The following is a 17,935-nucleotide window of genomic DNA, read 5'->3' on the forward strand; positions in this document are numbered from 1 at the left end:
GCAAACAGAGGATAGTTACTGAATTTCACCTGCTTCCACACTAGTCATCTGATGACTACACAGAGAATCTGACCTACTTGTTTACCATGCTTCAGGCCTGGAGTGTTCTCAGCAATACATGCTTTGTAAAATAATTGAAAAAATATGAATTAATCTTTGGCTATAAATCATATTATCATACATACATGGAAAACCTTGTTAATATGGATTAAAAATTAAATGGACTATTTAAATGTTAAATGTTTTTCAATTAAAAAATAAAAAAAGAGCAGTTTTATTGAGTAGCACAGACCAAGGATTTAATTGGTACATAGCGATACCTAGGACTCACAGGAAGTAAAGGGAACTTTGGGTCAGGGTCTGGGACTCAATATCCACCAACTAACCTTTTTTTTTTAAATCAATTTTTTTTTGTTCAAGTGTCAGGGAGTCTCTGTTTGAGTGGAATCATTCACATATACTGTTTTTGACTCAAGAAGACATTGAGGTTTCCATGACAGCTGTTCTCTGGAGATGTGGCCTCAGCCATAAGCTCCGTGGCACAATGTGTATTTCCCTGCGAAGCACCTTTCTTTATGCTTCTCTGTCAGAGTGTCTCGGACCCTGAGCTCTGTAAAGGTCCTTGGGATGCCCAAGTGGGTGCAGTCTGGCCCTTGGTCAGGCATGCTGGGCTCTGCTGTTGAGCTGTGTGGAAATGGGTGGAGTCCTTGCCACAGAGGTGTGGATGTAAGGCAAAGCACACTGTTTGCTGCCACTCACAGCCGATGCACTGGCCCTGACTCAGGTCTGCATCCCGGGAACCCCATGATCTTCTGGGGTCATCTCGCCCTGGACTTTGTACTTGGCCAGGAGCATTAGGCATGTGTTCATGTCCCATCCATGTTCAAGGTGTCTGCACACTGGATGAGGGAAAAGGTGGCAGGCTGCAAGCCAGCAAGGCTCTTAAGGCTCAAGAAGTACTGAGTATCAGCCCCGCTCTCTGTAAGGACACTGAAGAGGCCACAGTCTCCAGCCTCCTTCCCATATGACAGTGTGTCAGTTCCACTGCGATAAGGTGAGCAATTCTTTGTGTGTGTGTGTGTGTGTGTGTGTGTGTGTGTGTGTGTGTGTGTGTGTGTGTGTGTGTGATGGAGATTGAACCAGGGCAAATAGCTCACACTGTTGCCTATGACTTGCTCATATTTTGCTGAAGATTTTTGTACCTGTACATATGAGGCATTTTGCTCTGTCTTTTTTGTTTAAGATGTTTGCTGGCATGATGGCAACCCTGGCCTTACAGAAGGGACTGCAAAGAAGGCCGGCTTCTGTTTCCTCGAAGAGACTGGATGATTCGTACAGCCCTTTTCTTACAGTTCGGCCATAGAATGTACTGGAGAACCTGTCCTGGGCCTGTTATTTTCCTGTTTTGTTAATTATTAATTATATTACCTAATACATATCAGATTGTCTGTTTCTTCGTGTGTGGCTTTTATGTGTTTTTCAAGGAATCAGTCCCTTTCATTAGCTCACAAGGCTTATTCACAGTCACATCTAAAATCCTTTTGGTGCTGTTGAGATCTGTCCTGTGATGACATTCCTCTTTCACCACTGGTATTAGTAACTTTTCTTTTTTTTCTTTCTTTCTTTTTTTTTTTTTTTTTGATTAGCCTGGTCAGAAGCTTTTTTAAAAATAAATATTTCAAAGGTTTTTAAATAGTAATTTATTTTATGTGCATTGGTGTCAGATCCCCTGGAACTGGCGTTAGAGACAGTTGTGAGCTGCCATGTGAGTCTTGGGAATTGAACCTGGGTCCTTTGGAAGAGCAGCCAGTGCTCCTAACTGCTGAGCAATAAATCTATCCCCATGCTGTGTGTTTCCCTTGAAGCTTTGCTCTTATTGTGTCCCATACATTCTGATGGGGTATATTTCCATTTTCATTTCACTAAAAGTGCTTTAAAATTACTCTAGAGAATTCTTCTTTGATATGTATTTAATGTAGAAATGCGTTATTCAATCTCTAAGAATTTATGGATTTCCAAGCTGTCTTTCTGTTCCAAGTTTAATTTTGCTGTCTCTTGAGAGAGTTGCATGGCTTCCATAGTTTAATTAGTAAGAGTTTGTGGCCAGAATGTGGAGACCACTGCCCAAGCTTGAAGAGAATGCATTTGTGCCATTGTGGGATGAGTAGTCTGTGTCCATTGGATCCACTTGGTTGATGGTTCTGGTGTGTTCAGCTTTACTAATGTCACACCTGCTGGGTGTGTCCATGTCTTATAGAAGTGCGTTGATGTCTGCAACTACAATAGTGGACTCGTCTGTTTCTTGAACTTCCATTAATACATATTTTTGAGACAAGGTCTATGTAGACTAGGCTGGCCTAGAACTCAGAGATCTGTCTGCCTCTGCCTCCCGAGTGCTGTAATTAAAGGTGCGCATCACTGTGCCTGGCTTTGTATTCATTTTTGTCTCCGGTAGTTTGTGGCTGTTGCTAGGCACACACACTATTTTCTTGGTGAGCTGACCCCTTGGACAGCAAGTGATGCCCCCTTTCTCTCCTGATGCTTTTCTTTGTCTTGAAGTCTGCTCTGTCTGAAATGAATATAGTGAGTTAGGCTTTCTTCTGATTACAGTTGGCACACGAGTAATTTCTTTCACCCTTTACTTTAATCCACATGTGTCTAGGTCTACAGCGGATTTCTTTTTTCTTTTAAATATTTTTTATGTGTACATGCCTGACTGTATGTTTGTGTACCACACACACCCACAGAGTCAAAAGAGGGTCATTGGATCATTTGGAACAGGAGTTATAGGACGTTGGGAGCGGCCATGTGGGTGCTGGGAATTGAACCCAGGTCTTCTGTAAGACCAATAAGTGCTCCTATCGGCTAAGCCATCTCTCCAGCCTCCTAAAGTGGATTCTTGCAGACAGCATGTCGTTTGGTCTGAGAATCCCTACATTTTTGTTGTTGTAATGGGACCACTAATATTTGGGGGTGCTGCTGACAGGGGTGACGTCTTCCATGACTGCTCACGTTTAACCACTTTGGTTCTGTCTTCGGCTCCTAGTCTGCATTTGTGGTCTTGATTAAGTATCATATGTAGTGTCACCTTCTCTCTTGTCCTAGTGCATCCCTGCCCCCTTCTTTTCCCAGTGTTTATCCCGACACTCACAACGCCCATCTACACTAATCCAAGTCCACTTTCAATAACCGGACTGCTTCAAGGGCAGCAATGTTTCCTTCCCAGGCTCCACAGTACCAAAGCGTTGCTAGTTCCTTCTCTGCCCTGGAGTCTGTGCTGGGCATTTCACTCACAAAAGCTGAGTGCAATGCATGCATTGTCTCCAGAACTTGGACAAACTCTTGTCTGGTAGGCAAGAAAAAAAAATAAGAGAAATAAAGGATTTTTTCTACCTTGACTTATTCTTTCTTTGGTGCTTTTTCTTTATATAAACCCAAATTTTTGGTCTGTAAATCCCCCTTCTCTCTAAAGAACTTCCTTTGTTTCTTGAAAGCTGTAATGAGTTTTGCCGGAGAATCTTCACTCCGTCCATCTCAAGGGTAATTTTACAAGATACAACGAATACTAGTTTCCTCTCCTACCTCAGTGTTTCGCTCTTTTTCCTCCCTGTTGTCATTTTGAGGCAGTCTCTCACTGTCCAGATTGGGCTGGTTGTAAACGCCTGGTCCTCCTGCCTCAGCCTCCGGAGTGATGGGATTACAGGGGTGCATCACCATGCCCGCTCCGATGCCATTTTTATTGTTTGTTTTGCATGTATTCTGCTTGGGCTTTGTGAGTCTTCTGGCTCTGTGCTTTGGTGTCTGACCGGAGTTTTGGAAAATTCAAAGTCAATGTTGTTTGAACTGTTGTCTGTGTCCCCCCTTTAAATACATGTCGTAGTTGCCCAACAGTTCTCGTATTTTCTGTTCCCTGTTCCTAGTCTTTTCATCCCTGGTGTTCATCTTTAGAAGTTTGTAGGACATATCCTTAGGCTCTGGCAGTCTTTCCTCATCCTGTGCAGTTGTCTCTGAGCCTACAGAGTGCTCTTCATTCTGCTCAGTTGGTAGGATTCCTAGCAATTCCTGACTCTCCCATGGAACATGCATCCTCTTCATGTTACTCACCTGGTCTTGCATGTTGCTGGCCTCCTCCATTAGAGCTGCCAGTAACCAGTTGTTTCAAATTCCTGGTCTGATGCTTCCTGACTTGCTGATACAACCATGGATGACTGTCTCTTCGGTTTGATCGTCTCCTGCTAAAGGCTGACTCCATGTGTTGGGTGAGGAATTCCAGGAGCTGAGCCTTTAGTGATGTGGTAATCAAAAGTGTGTGTGTGTGTGGGGGGGTTATGTGTTCTGTGTATAGCCTATAGTCCCAGATACCTGGGAGGCAGGAGGATTGCTTGAACCCAGGAGTCTGAGACCAGCCTAAGCAACACAGGGAGATGCTCCTCACAGAATGTAAAACAACAGAACTGAATATAGAACCTATGACCACGGCTGTTTCGGTGGGCCTGAACTTGTCTTTGGTTTCCTCTCCCTTGGCTGGGACAGGCCAGCTCTGGGGACCCGGCTGCGGGAACGTTCCTTCTCTCAGTTAGTCAAGGCTTTAATGAAACCCATGCCTGTCACGCTCCATTGGGAAGGCAGCTTGTTGAAAAGAACAGAGTGAGGGAAGGGTGTGCTTGGCCGGGGCGCTCTGGCAGTGCTGGGACACCCCTGGCACCAGAAAAACAGCAAAATAAAACCCAGCATGCACTAGTTATGTTCCACACTGGTCAAAAATTGCCTCTTCCTCCCAGAAGCATTCCATGATTCTCTTCTATCTTTCCTGTGAGGTCATAGCAGAGCTCACAAAGTTAGACTTGCCAAAGTGTGGGTTCCTCTTTGCCTGGTCCCCTGGAGTTTTCCTTGCACGTTTGTCCACACTAAGTTCTAGCACACATATAGCCTGATCAGGGTGCAGAACTGGTCCTTCTTGAGCAGGCCAAATAACCCAGGTCAGTCAGCTGGAGCAAGCAGGGCAGAGATTCTGGAATGTACCGTGTACTGTGCTCAGCATAAGGTACAGGCTGATCTAACAACTGCAAGGATTCAACGTGGGGGTTCTGGGAGAATGGGAGAGGCCCAAGGAAGGAGCAGCTGCCAGACGCACCCAGTTTTGGAAGGAGCCTTGGCTGCCAGAGTTCTGAGGAAGTGATAACAGTCCAACCATTTGTGGTGGGTGTTCAGACGGTGGAAGACAGTCCAGCAATGGACGGCTGACCAGGGAGGCTGGGCTGATGGTGCTCAGGATGACCGAGAAGACTACTGTGATGGCACTCAGTTTGGCTGTGAAGGTTGGTCCAGTGACTGCCAATGCAAGTCCCATGGTCGTCAGGTTCACCAAGGAGGCAAGTCTGGTTGTAGTCAATGCTGGTCTGGTGATGGATAGAAAGACCATGGTGGCCCATGGCTGGGTCAGTGAGCTCAGCAGGAGATGAGGAAGGGGTTTGTGTGTGTAGAAGCTGTGGATGGTGCTGAGGGATTTCTCTGCAGGAGTTCACAGCCAACCAAGGCTTGGTGCAAGGTGTCCAGGATGGCCAAGGTGCCATGTGTACCCTCTGGAGAGAAACAAAAGGGTGGATTTCTTTATCTTGTCCACAGAGTCACTTCTCTCTTCCATGTGGGCTTGCCTACCACTGCCCAGCCCTGCCCAGCCCTGCCCAGCCCTGCCCAGCCCTGCCCCCATGTTCCTTCTTAACACCTAGATCAGTAGTTCTCAACTGGTGGGTCGTGACTCCTGGGGTCAAAAAACATTTTCATAGGGGTCAATATCAGATACCCTGCATATCAAGATATTTACATTACAATTCATAACAGTAGCAAAATTATAGTTATGAAGTAGCAACAAAGTAATTTTATGGCTGGGGTCAGCACAGCATGAGGAACTGTATTAAAGGGTCGCGGAATTAGGAAGGTTGAGAACCGCTGTCCTAGATACTACTTGTCTCCACTGGCAATGGGCTGTTTTAAGTCCTGCCAGCAGGTGAAGGCTCACCTATCAGTCTCCCTGGGAGGCAGGGTCAGGTGCCGGGCACAGCTGGTGGAGTTACGCTGCTCTCAGCTTTGCCTGGGCAGCGGAGGCCACAGGGCCAGAGCTTTAGGCAAATCTCAGACACTTAGCAGGCTGGGTCTGACTGTGTGCAGGGGAACACTCCCTTCTGATAGGTCAGCTGTCAGAGCTGGGGATTTGTATGCCGGGGAACTCCCTTCTGATAGGTCAGCTGTGAGAGCTGGGTCTGACTGTGTGCCGGGGAACTCCCTTCTGATAGGTCAGCTGTCAGAGCTGGGTCTGACTGTGTGCTGGGGAACTCCCTTCTGATAGGTCAGCTGTCAGAGCTGTGTCTGACTGTGTGCCGGGGAACTCCCTTCTGATAGGTCAGCTGTCAGAGCTGGGGATTTCAAGCACAGAGGCACTGCCTGGGTCCTGGCCACGGTGGGCTCAGTGAGCAGTGCAGTCTGACTTGCCAGCAGCCTACCCCACCCTTGCCAGCTGTGCCCATGGTGGCTCCAGTTGTGCCAGCTGCCTGCAGCCTCTGCAGCTCTGTTCTGGTCAGACGGTAGCGTCTGCTTTTGAAGTCTTTCCTGACTGTGGCCTGCAGGCACTGGGGTGGGGTCAGAGTGGATGTTCTGCAGCAGACAGCCCCGGAGTTTTGGTCCAGACCCCCCACAGCTGCCATCCATTCTCTGCAAGGCACTCTTGCCTACCCAGTGAGGGATTCCGGTCCAGGGCGTTCAGCAAAATCTTCCCCAGGGCTCTTTTTGATATGTTCTTCAAGAGAGATGGAGAGAGGCTGGGTCAGATCATGTCCCACCCAACAGGTGGAGGGTACAGACTCCTGGAAGCTTCCATGAAGTTCCTTGGAGCTGGTCCCACATTCCCTCTCCATGGTCCTCTTTATCCCTTCCTGCCCCCCCTCCCTTCCTGCCCCCCCTCCCTTCCTGTCCCCCTCCCTTCCTGCCCCCCTCTCTTCCTACCCCCACCCTCCCTTCCTGTCCCCACCCTCCCTTCCTGCCCCCCCACCCCCTTCCTGTCCTCTCATCTTGTCTTCTTACCCTGGACTCCCTCCCTGCCTCCCACCCCCAAGCCTGGCCACACTGGCTTCTCTGAGACCCTCAGTGGGTAGGATGGAGCAGTGTGCAGGCTCCATTCCCCCACAGACCAGGACGGATGAACCGGGGGAAACGGTGACTAAGGTCCTTAAGCATTTGCTCATCTGCTCCTCAAGTCAAGTTGTTTAGTGTGGGCTTCTAAGCAATGAAAGGCTGTGCAGAAAGGAAGGACCAGAGAGAAAGAGGGCCAGGGCCACACCTGCAACCCCAGCACTCAGGAGGTGGAAGCAGGACCAAGATTGCCAGGCTAGCCTGGGCTATATAGTGAGATCCTGTCTCAGAAGCAAACAAACCTAAACAAAGAAAACACTACACACCTCACTGCTTCTGGGACTGGGCTGAGCCTCGGCTGCTCTCAGGCTCACTCCCAGCTCTGTGTCTGCCCGGCTATGTGATACGGGGCCAGACCTGGGCAGCCCATGTCCCTGGCAGCCTGCTGTACAGCAAAAGTGAACTCTCAGAGCTCCCCCTGTCTCTGCCTCCCAAGTGCTGGGATTGAGTATGTGCCAGCATTCCTGGCTAGTTAAAAAATATTTCTTCTGGTGGTGGTGGGGGGCACACCTTTAATCCCAGCACTTGGGAGGCAGAGGCATCCTGATCTCTGAGAGTTTGAGGCCAGCCTGCTCTACAAAGCTCGTTTTAGGACAGCCAGGGCTGTTACACAGAGAAACCCTGCCTTGAAAAACAACAAACAAGCTAGAAACAACCAAAAAATTTTTTTTTTTTGATATAGAATGTGCCATGCTGGACTCACACTTGTGGCAATCCTCCTGCCTCAGCCTCTCTAGTGCTGAAACTACAGGCACTACTGTGCCAAGTCTTCTGGTCTTTAATAATTTGAAGCCATGTTTATTTTTTAACTGTTTTGTTTTATTTTATGTGTATGGCGTTTTGCTCACATGTGTGTCCGTGTACCATGTGTGCTGGGTGAGTGCAGAGGCCGCAAGGTGTTAGATCCCTTGGGACTGGAGTTACAGTTGGTTGTGAGCTGCCATGTGGGTGCTGGGAATTGAACCCTGGTCCTCTGGAGATCAGTGGGTGCTCTTTTGTTATTGTCTTTGCTTGTTTGAGACAAAGTCTCTCTACGTAGCCCTGGCTGTCCTGGAACCCACAGTGATGCCCTTAACCACTGAGCCATCTCCCCAGCCACGCAGCCATGTTTAAAAGAGATGTTACATTATTCTTTCTTGGTTAAACTCCTTTGGTCTTTAAAAATTATTTATTTATTATTATTATATGCATATGTGTGGGCATGTATGCCATGGTACATGTATGGAGGTCAGAGGTCAACATTATGTGTTTTCTTCTTCACTTTTTCAATGGTTCTAGAGATAGAACTCAGGTCACCAGGCTTTGGCATCTCATGCTTTACCCGGTGAGTCATCTCGATAGCCAGCTCTGGGCTTTAATTACAGTTACACCAGACTCCTAAAATGATCTGGAATACCCTCTCCTCTCTAGGTGGCTTCTTGGAGCCTCCATTCTGAGGAGCACCTGCTGACTGTGGGAACCAGAGCCCTGGTCCTGCCACAGGCTCCCCTCAGCCTCCTGGCCTCCCTGGCTCCCCACTGTGTTGCCCTCAGGTCCCCTATGAACTCGCCTTGGCTGTCTCACCAACACTTTCCTCTGGGTCTCCCAGCTCACCTCCAGCCCCGCGTTCCCCCTTCCCTCCAGGACCCCCCATGTTCCCACCAGGTCCCGGAGCCTCTGCAGGAGTTGCAGCACGTCCACCAGCTTCTCTTCCAGCAGCGACAGTCGTACCCGCTCTGTCTCCACCATCTGCAGCTCCAGCCTCAGATGCTCCGTCTCCACCATCCGCTGCACTTCTGCCTGGGGTAAAGGGTCTCAGTGCGTTTCTTACAGCTCTTTCCCCATGATGGGTGTTCATAGCTCCCTAGTAAGGTTGCTGGCCTCCCTGGCAATTTGGCAGAGATCCCCTAATCTGGCCTCCTTTGCATGTAAGGTAGCCATGCAGATAAACCACCCTGGGGGCCAGAGAAGCTAAGTGCCTGCCCCAAACTGTATGGTGAGACGCACACACTTCTCTAGTCTAATGACTCCATTCTCCCTTTTCTACTTTTTGGTTTCTTTTCTGTTTGATGAATCTGTGTTGGTGGCAACCAGGAGAAATCCATGTGACTGGCTTACACAGAAGGAGCATATTGTAGGCTATGTAGTTCCTGTCCCATCTTTTCCTAGGGCCCTGGCTGAAAGGACATTCCAGGCATCTGTCCACCTTTCCACAGCCGTGTGGCCAGGAGTGCCGCCAGGGTCCCAGGGTTGATGACAGAGGAAATGTCTGACGCTCACCCCCTAAACCAGGCCTGTCATGTGACAGGCACCCCTTATTCCCAGGGTGCTCATGATTCCCTCTGGCTTTGGGCAGGAGTACAAAAGACTCTGTGGTTCCATCCACCTCAGAGAGAACTAGGGACTGGCCCATTCTGGAGCCTTCCTGCTCTGTCACTTTGAAGTTTACTTAGAAAAGTGACAGCTGTACCTTTCCTTGGGTGCTCCCTGACTGCCAGTTTGTACTTCACATCTGACGGTGGCCCTTCCCCAGCAGCTCTCTGCTGGGGAGATCCTGGGTATCAGGATCAGGGTCTCAGGGAACAGTGCTGTGGTAAGAATGGAAACACAGCCTGAGATATAGCAGACCAACCTGGGTGGTCTTCACCAGACGTTGACAGTCAGAGCTGAGCTGTCAAGCGCTCACTACCCACATCTACTCACTTGACACATGCATAGTGGCCCTGTTACAAACGTGGAAACCGAGGCACAGAGATGCTGAAGCACAGCATCACACAGGTTCTAGAGCTGGCACTGAAGCCAGGCAGCCTGCTCTGGCATATGCTGTGGGCCCTGCTCTGACCCACGACTTTCCACTGTTCAGGGCTTAGCTTCCACCCTGAGTCCAGAGTGCAGGGTGGGGATCCTTAGGGCAGAGTTCTGCATTGACAGGGAGACCTGGCTGTCATGTGTCCCTGGAGAAGTCAAGGGTGATTTCCCCAATGGGCCTGGAATTATAGTTTGTGTACCTTAATCTTTACCAAAACACATGACCTGTAGGAACCTGGTGTTTCCTGTTATCCATCAGTCACCTCTCTGTCCTTCCTTATAGGAATGCAGCTAGTCCTTCTGTGTGCATTAGACACTCACTGCCCAATAGGCCAAAGTATTGCCTGGTTCTAGAATCACAAATAGAGCCAATTGAGATCTTTAAACTGAATTGTTAAAATGCCCTCCTTAACGATCCCGAGATTTTTCAGTCCGTGACTCAAGGCTGAGGTTTCAGAGACACAGGCAGGAGACGACATGTTTGTGCTCTGATGGTTGTGCCTGTAGCCCATGCAGCTGTCCCCTCAGTTCTTGTGAGCTTCTGCTTTGTAACCAAGCTAGTCTGGGATGGGATTCTGTGACTGGCTATCAAAGGTTCCCACAAAGTGAAATGAGAGGAAACCATGCCTACTGAGTTCTGTTCACAGCTCTGTGAGTGGGCTATAGGGCTGCAAGTCCCTCCAGCTGTAAGATCTGGGATCTTAGGGCCCTGCTGACCTCCTTCTCCGGTGTCCCCAGGGTCTTTCCGCTGCAGCCCAGGGTCTGCAGCTGTTCCCCAAGCCTGGTGACATGGGTCTCCAGCTCTAGGGTGCAGATGTGGTCAGCACCATCACAGTGGCCAAAGGCAGTCTTGAGCGCCTCAGCTGTCTGCCCATCACACCTGCAGGAGAGAGAAGCCAGAACTGCAGGGACCTGCTGTCCCTGTGCCGCAGTGTTGAAAGCAGATGTTGTCATGGAGCCTGTCTGCTCAGCATCTTCCTGGAGCTCCTTGGCTCCTCAGAGGGACTGCCAGAGGTGTCCCCTACAACCTGGCTAACACCCCCGCTGTTAGGGTTCTGCCACTCCTCCAGCTGCATGACCACACATGTGCAGTTCAGTAGCTAAGCAAGGGGTCTTATGTCTTACATCATCCTCGCACAGCGTGGTCAGACAATCTTCGCATGCATGGCGTGGTGTAGCTCTATAAGTCCACGTGAGTATGTGCAGGGAGATCCTTAAAAAGCCAGTTACAGACTCCTCCCTTCTCTCTCCCTCCTCCTCATGTGTCTCTCCCATAGGCCTGGCCATGCACTCTTCTGTCCCCACCCCCACTCCCGCTTCCTCATAATAAAGCTCTGATACTGGGTTTTGTCATGCTTCCTGACCTTTCCTCGAAGAATAAAAGTGCTGCATTTAGAACCAACCCCTGCCACCACCCCACTCAGCCTGCCCCAGAGCCTCTGCCTGCTGTTCCCCCCTGGACCCTTCTCACACCATCTACATTGCTGGACAGAATTGCCTCCAAGTCTCCTCCCACCCACCCTGTCTTCACACTCTCTGCCCTAGCTCCCTACAGTAGAGGGCCCAGGACAGCATGGCAGTCTTCTCTTTATTATTGTCTCAATGGTTCAAATTTTCCTGGCACACAAGCAGGTACTTAAGTGCTTTGTATGGACATAAAGAATGGGTGATACAACCACCCCTGAAAACCATAGCACTTTCCAGTGTAATAAACGTACTGTCCCTGAAAGCATCTTACATCCTGACCTCATGTCCTCGAAGAAGCGTTACAGACCTGCCTTCAAGGCAAGGAGACCGCAGCCCAGAAAAAAACAGGCAATTTGGGATACCCATGGGTGCCGAGCTCATTTTCATTATCCTTTAAGATGATACAAGGGCAACACCCGTGGGTAGCTGAGAAAGAACCAGCCCCGGGCCCAGGCTGGGGAGAGAGGAGGGCTTTGAACTGTGTTGTAGGAAGTGATGGATAGCTCAAAGGTGACAGAAATGGAACTAACAGGTCTTGGGACAGTGACCAAGGGAGTGATGGCTGGTGGGGAATGAATTCCCCCACAGCCTGTGCTCTTGAGGGTCTTCTCACTTCATCCTTGTGCTTGGTGGGACGTTTTTCAATGTTGGAGCTATGACTCCTGGGAGGGGTTGTCAGGGGCCAAGTATGGCTGTATCCCACAGCCATCAGCTTCTCATGTTGAAGCATGTGTAAAGGGCTCTGCAAGGCAAAGCTGCCTTCCTGGGGGTTCTGTGTTTCTGGTCTTCACTGCCAGGCCAGGGCTATCCAGACACTTACCTACTCATACAGCCTGAGGGCTGCGCCAGAGATACCTCGACATGGGCCTGTGGGGGCCTTGACTTTTCCTGCAACCTTTCTTCTTCCTCTTCCTCAGAGGCGGCCTGGCCTTCCACGGAGCGGAACAGCTGCTCATCCTCTGCTGGGGAAACATATCATCTAGGAACTGGAGACCCAACCTGAGGACCATCCAGCCCTCCTCAGGAACATGTGTGAAGTGAGGCGCTGGAGACACTGTCCCCTTCCCGTTACTGGCCCAGGACCCTGGGGAATTGCATGGGAATCCCTGAGCTCCAGCCACGATGTCTTCCATTTCCTCAGGGGACACGTGAGGAAGCATGTCTGGTGTCAGGGTTGAGCATCGGTTCCTCTTCAGGACAAGCACCTGGATTGGGGCACTGGGTAAGGGCTTTGCAGGGTGTTTGCATCAGGTCAGAAGACTTTCAGTTCTCAGTTTTGGGGGGTTACGGAAGAAGAGGTGTCCAATATGTGGCCTGTGGTCCCCAACAGCTTTGATGAACTTCATCCTGACTGGAGTGGGTGATGAGAGCTGCCCCAGCCTATTGCCAACCAAAGCCCTCGTCCCCTGGAGCAGACCAAAGTCTCCTAGAGAGCCTGACCCTATTCTACACCTATCAGGCTGTGTCAATCAGAGGCATAGTGAAGAGCTGGGAACCCCCAGAAAACAATGTGGGGGTCAGTGAGTGTTTGGCCAAAGTGAACTCAGATGAGGGCTGATCTTCCAGCTCTGGGCTTGGAGGCCTGGGTATGGGGTGGAGCCGGGGAGGACATGCCTACTGAGAGTGAGTAATCTCAGGATAGGGAGGGGGCAGCCAGGCATTAGAGGCGGCTCCAAATCTATAGACCCATACTTCTGAGAACCCATACTTGTCTTTAAGCCTGAGCAGTTTGTGCTGACCGACATGACATGTTCAGACTTCCCTGCTTGAAGCAGTATTTAAAACCAAAATGAGACTTCACCTCACGGGGGACCTTGGAAGCTTCTTGACACAGGCATCAGGGATCTCTGGCTCTGGACATTTATTACCCCCTCCTGCTATCACCCATGGTTCCTCAGGGCTCCACTGTCTGGTGGGGCCACCCAGAACCACTGCAAGGACTTTTCACGACAGTGTTCCTAATATCGGCAGTATATGTCCCTCCCTTGATTCCTCCTCTGTAACTCATCTGCATTGTCCTGGGGCCGAAGGCAGGGCTAGGTAGAAGGGCTCTGGGCTTGGAGTGTGGGATGGAGACCCAGTCCCTGGCACACTGTGGAGGCAAGCTGCCCTGATTTCCAAGGTTCGGGTTCTTGTGAAGACACTACAAGGCAGCCTGAGAAGCAGGGTGGGGTTTTGTCGGATACTTGAGCCCTCACAAGCAGGGATGAGGCATGGGCCTAGCAGCAGGCTGGGCAGGTGGGGAACTGACCTTCATCTGTGTCTCTGCTCCTTAAGCTGGTGTCCGACTGCTGGGCTACCTCTGAAGTGGTGTCCACACCTCTGGTTCCTCTAGCCTTAGGTTCAACATTCTTGTTTTCTGGCTGTACACTGGCTTGTAGGGGGTTTAGGAGCTGAGGTCCCTCTGACCTGTGAGTAGGGGAGAGATATGTTTTGAGACATTTTTTATTTTGCACAGGTAAGCCACCCATGATCTACCACCATTGTCCTGGCAAAGTCAGGCTCTCATAGGCTAGAAAGCATGTTAAGATATGTTCCAGTTTTCTTTGCCAACAGGGAACAGACATGAAACCCAATTTTAGAAAATGGGATGTAAGGAAAGATCTGCACACACTATGAGACAGATTTCCCTCCGTATAACAAGAATCGTGAGAAAGGAAATGCCCTTTTGGGGGACAGTTATGTGGTGGTGCTGTACTTGGTTGCAGCAGTCATAGTGTGACCTTGAACGAGTATCTGAGAGAATTGCCCAGCTGGGTAAGAGCCCCGACATCTTCAGAGGCTGAGCTAGCCAGTCCTGCAGCTAGCTAACTCTGGACTTAATATGGTTGACATTTAAAAAATATTTATTTTTATTTTATGTGTATGAATGTTTTACCTGCATATGTCTGTGTGCTGTGTGCTGGGTGTGTGCTGGGAGCCCATGGAAGCCAGAAGAGGGCACAGGAGCCCCTGGAACTAGAGTTAGAAATGGTTGTGAGCCACCACGAGGGTGCTGGGAACCGAACCTGGGTCCTCTGTAAAAACCGTGAGTGTTCCTAACTGGTTCCATCTCTCCAGTCTGGGTGGGTGGATTTTTAAAATTAATTTATGTTATGTGTATGGATGTTTTGATTGCATGTGTTTCTGTGCTCCACATGTGTGCCTGGTGCCCACGGAGGCCAGAAGAGGTGTTGGATCCTTTGGGACTGAAGTTACAGATGGCTGTGAGAACCGTTGGGAACTGAGCCTGTCTCCTCTGGAAGAGCAGCTAGAGCTTTTAAAGGCTCAGCCATCTCCCCAGCCCTATGTGAAATTTTCAAAAGTTTACACCTTTCACTTTTTTATTTTTAAAGAGACAGTATCTCACTGTTGTAGTCCATGCTGGGATTACAGACACATACCACTGTGCCTGGCTAGACTCTTTTCTTTCCACCTATTTTCACATAATTTTCATTACATTCTGTCTTGGTCATGAAAGCCTTTAACTGAGGAATCTCTGCTCTCTGGGATTTGGAAAACTCACTTCATTCCCCATCAGTCTCCTTGACACTCCAAGGTTCCCATGTTTTGAACATTCGTTTTTTACGTCCCGGCAGTTCACAAGGTCAGATAATAGAGAAAAAAACTGATATAAATTTAACATTTTTATTTACCTACTTAATTAATTATTAATTATTTATTTTCAAAACTGGGGTTCTCTGTGTAGTCCTGGCTGTCCTGGTCACTCTGTAAACCAGGCTGGCCTCAAACTCACAGAGATCCGCCTGCCTCTGCTGGCTGAGTGCTGGAATTAAAGGCATGCACTGCCATTGCCCAGCATGAACATATTTATTAATGAGCTGGCAACCTATTAAGCTGGTGTCCATGCCTCTTGCTTTACAGCAGCTCCTGTACCCCACCACCTTTTCGGTACTCAAACATTTCTGTCATAGTCTAAGATTGCAGCTGTCAGCTTCTTTTCTTATTTATCACTGTGACAGAGTACCTAGCAGAAACAACTTAAAGGATGCATTTTGGCTCAGGGTTCGAGTAGCTACAGTCTATCCTGGAAGGGAGGGTGTGGAGGGGAGGGTGTGGAGGGGAGGGTGTGGAGGGGAGGGTGTGGAGGGAAGGGTATGGAGGGGAGGGTGTGGAGGGGCCACTGTGGTAGTGGGAGTGCAAGGCAACGGTGTCTTGTGTTTCATGGACCAGGAAACAAAGTCTGACAATGGAATGGGGCTGGACCACATCCCAGAAGTCTTGCTGTCTTTGTTTGTTTGTTTGGTTGGTTTTGAGTTTTTGAGACAGGGTTTCCTTTGTGTATCTCTGAATGTCCTGGGACTCACTCTGTAGACTAGGCTGGTCTCAAATTCACAGAGATCCTCCTGTCTCTGCCTCCCAAGTGCTGAGACTAAAGGTGTGCGCCACCATTGCCCAGTAATTCTTGCTGTCTTAGTCAGGGCTTCTATGCTGTGGTAAAACATCATGACCTAAAGCAACTTTGGGAGGAAAAGTTTTATTTCATCTTACAGCTTGTAGTCCATCATCCAGGGATGCCAGGGCAAGAACTCAGGCCAGGAACCTGAAGGCAGGAGCTAATGCAGAGGCTATGGAGGAATGCTGCTTACTGGTTTGCTCATAATAGCTTGCTCAGCCTGCTTTCTTATAGAACCCAGGACCACCTGGCCAGGGGTAGCACCACACACAATGGGTTGGATTCTCCCACATTAATCACTAAATAAAATGCAGCACAGGCTTGTAACAGGAAAATCTGGTAAGAACATTTTCTCAATTGAGGTTCCCTCTTTCCAAATGACTCTCTAGCTTATGTCAAGTTGACATAAAACTAACTACCTGTGACCCCCTCCGCCAACAACTTCTTCCAGTTAAGCTTCATCCCCTTAAGGTTCCATATTCTCCCCAGACATCTTGGGACTCAGTGTCCAAACATTTCACATTTCAACCATAGCAATAAATAATGTCATTGTCATCGATTCACAGAGAAGGGGATGGAGACACAGACAACCAGAGCTATCTGCCTACCTCAGAAATAGAGGACCCTTGAACTTCTTTCTCCAGACCACCCTCTAGGCCTTACCAAAGGGGAAGGAAGCCCTGGAGTGATACAGCATAGCCACTGTCAGCTTTGGGGACTACAGGTCACATACAAGGATTTGGGAAGAGGAAACCCCCGAGGCAGATTCATGGCAAGGAAGTCAGGTAAGGAAAAACTTCTGAATTTGCCAAGAACCCCAGGTTGGCTGCAGAGGCAGAACCATTTTCTGAGGGTCCTGTGTGGCTCCTGTCTGCTAACTGGGACTTAACCGAGTCCTCTGTGGTCGACACAGCAGCAGAACCCCTAGGTAAGTCACCAGGAGACACGCTATACTTCCCCGTCCTGTGTTCTCTAGGTACCTTACTGGGTACCATTCTCTTTTGGTATCCTCAGTAGAGTAAGGGTGTTTCTGGGAGATGTCAGGATGTCAGTGGTCCAGAAAGCATTGTTGTAGCCTCCCTGGTGGCATGATGGTCCTGGAGAAATGGACTCTGGTGACTACCACACTTCCTTAGACCCTGGTCTTCCATGTGGCTGGGTGTTCCCTCCCGAAGGCCACATCCACGCCCTCCTGGAACACCACTGAGCCTCTGATAGCTTCCACATTGCAGTCCATGGCCACATCTGGCTGCCAGCCCAGGGGCTTAAACAGTCTGACAGGAGCCAGATGTTGCATTGTCTCCCTTCCATCTTAGAAGCGCCCAGTTCCTGACAGACTCCCTTCTTGGTTCTGTGAGGCCAAGAGGCCTCAGAAGCTGCCACTACCCTGCAGGAGACCACAGCTTTGCTGTGTGAACTCTATAGCCCCTCACCCCCTCTGAGCTGCCTCATTTCATTTCCTGACTTGTTCACCAGTGAACAATGATGGGGTTCTACCCTGGGTTGGATATTGGGAGTCCTATGATAATGAAATGAAGTAATAGAGTGCCTGCCTTCGCTGATGTTTGAGGTGAGTTTAGGGGGCACCCAGATGAACAGGGAGACTATGTGCATCCAGATAAGTATTTACTTCAATGTCTCTTAAAAATAGTGAGCACCAACTATGTTCATAGCAGCACTATTTGTAATAGCCAGAACCTGGAAACAACCTAGATGCCCGTCAACTGAAGAATGGATGAAGAAAATGTGGTACATATACACAATGGAGTACTACTCAGCAGAGAAAAACAATGAAAGCATGAAATTTGCAGGCAAATGGATGGAACTAGAAAAAAATCATCCTGAGTGAGGTAACCCAAACCCAGAAAGACAAACATGGTATGCACTCACTCATAAGTGGATTCTAGATATAAAATAAAGAACAATCACACTACAACCCACTGAACCATGGAGGCTATAGATATAGCATGGAAGTCCCTAGGACAACTGTGGCTTATAGTAAATTTCAGTTTTACTCAATTCCTGAGCAAGCCTCAAGGAAACATTTAATTATTAAGATAAGAATACATACTCTATCAAGCTGATAATAGAAAAATAAAT

General features: G+C 49.1%; 1 protein-coding gene across 4 annotated transcripts in view; it reads right to left on the minus strand.

Annotated features, from left to right (window-relative positions):
- Nucleotides 1-2,583: 2,583 nt before the first annotated feature.
- The window catches only part of Efcc1 (EF-hand and coiled-coil domain containing 1), a 36,000-nt gene continuing 20,648 nt past the window's right edge, over nt 2,584-17,935 (minus strand). Inside the window, exons 3-8 of one of the 4 annotated variants that reach the window (XR_013049956.1) lie at nt 13,691-13,848; nt 12,260-12,398; nt 10,690-10,852; nt 8,827-8,960; nt 6,730-6,793; nt 2,584-5,582 (exon numbers count right to left, since the gene is read on the minus strand). Coding sequence is in view for 2 of the 4 variants with exons in the window: in XM_016003047.3 (XP_015858533.1) it covers nt 5,449-5,582; nt 6,730-6,793; nt 8,827-8,964; nt 10,690-10,852; nt 12,260-12,401; nt 13,691-13,848 (799 nt within the window). In the remaining 2 variants the exon portion in view is untranslated. Of the gene's footprint in view, nt 5,583-6,729; nt 6,794-8,826; nt 8,965-10,689; nt 10,853-12,259; nt 12,402-13,690; nt 13,849-17,935 lie in introns of those variants that run through there. The other 3 variants (XM_016003047.3, XM_006984566.4, XR_006070455.2) reach the window with 3 other exon arrangements.

This window comes from Peromyscus maniculatus, chromosome 3 (genome assembly GCF_049852395.1).
Source record: "Peromyscus maniculatus bairdii isolate BWxNUB_F1_BW_parent chromosome 3, HU_Pman_BW_mat_3.1, whole genome shotgun sequence".
In the NCBI taxonomy this organism is placed as follows: domain Eukaryota; kingdom Metazoa; phylum Chordata; class Mammalia; order Rodentia; family Cricetidae; genus Peromyscus; species Peromyscus maniculatus.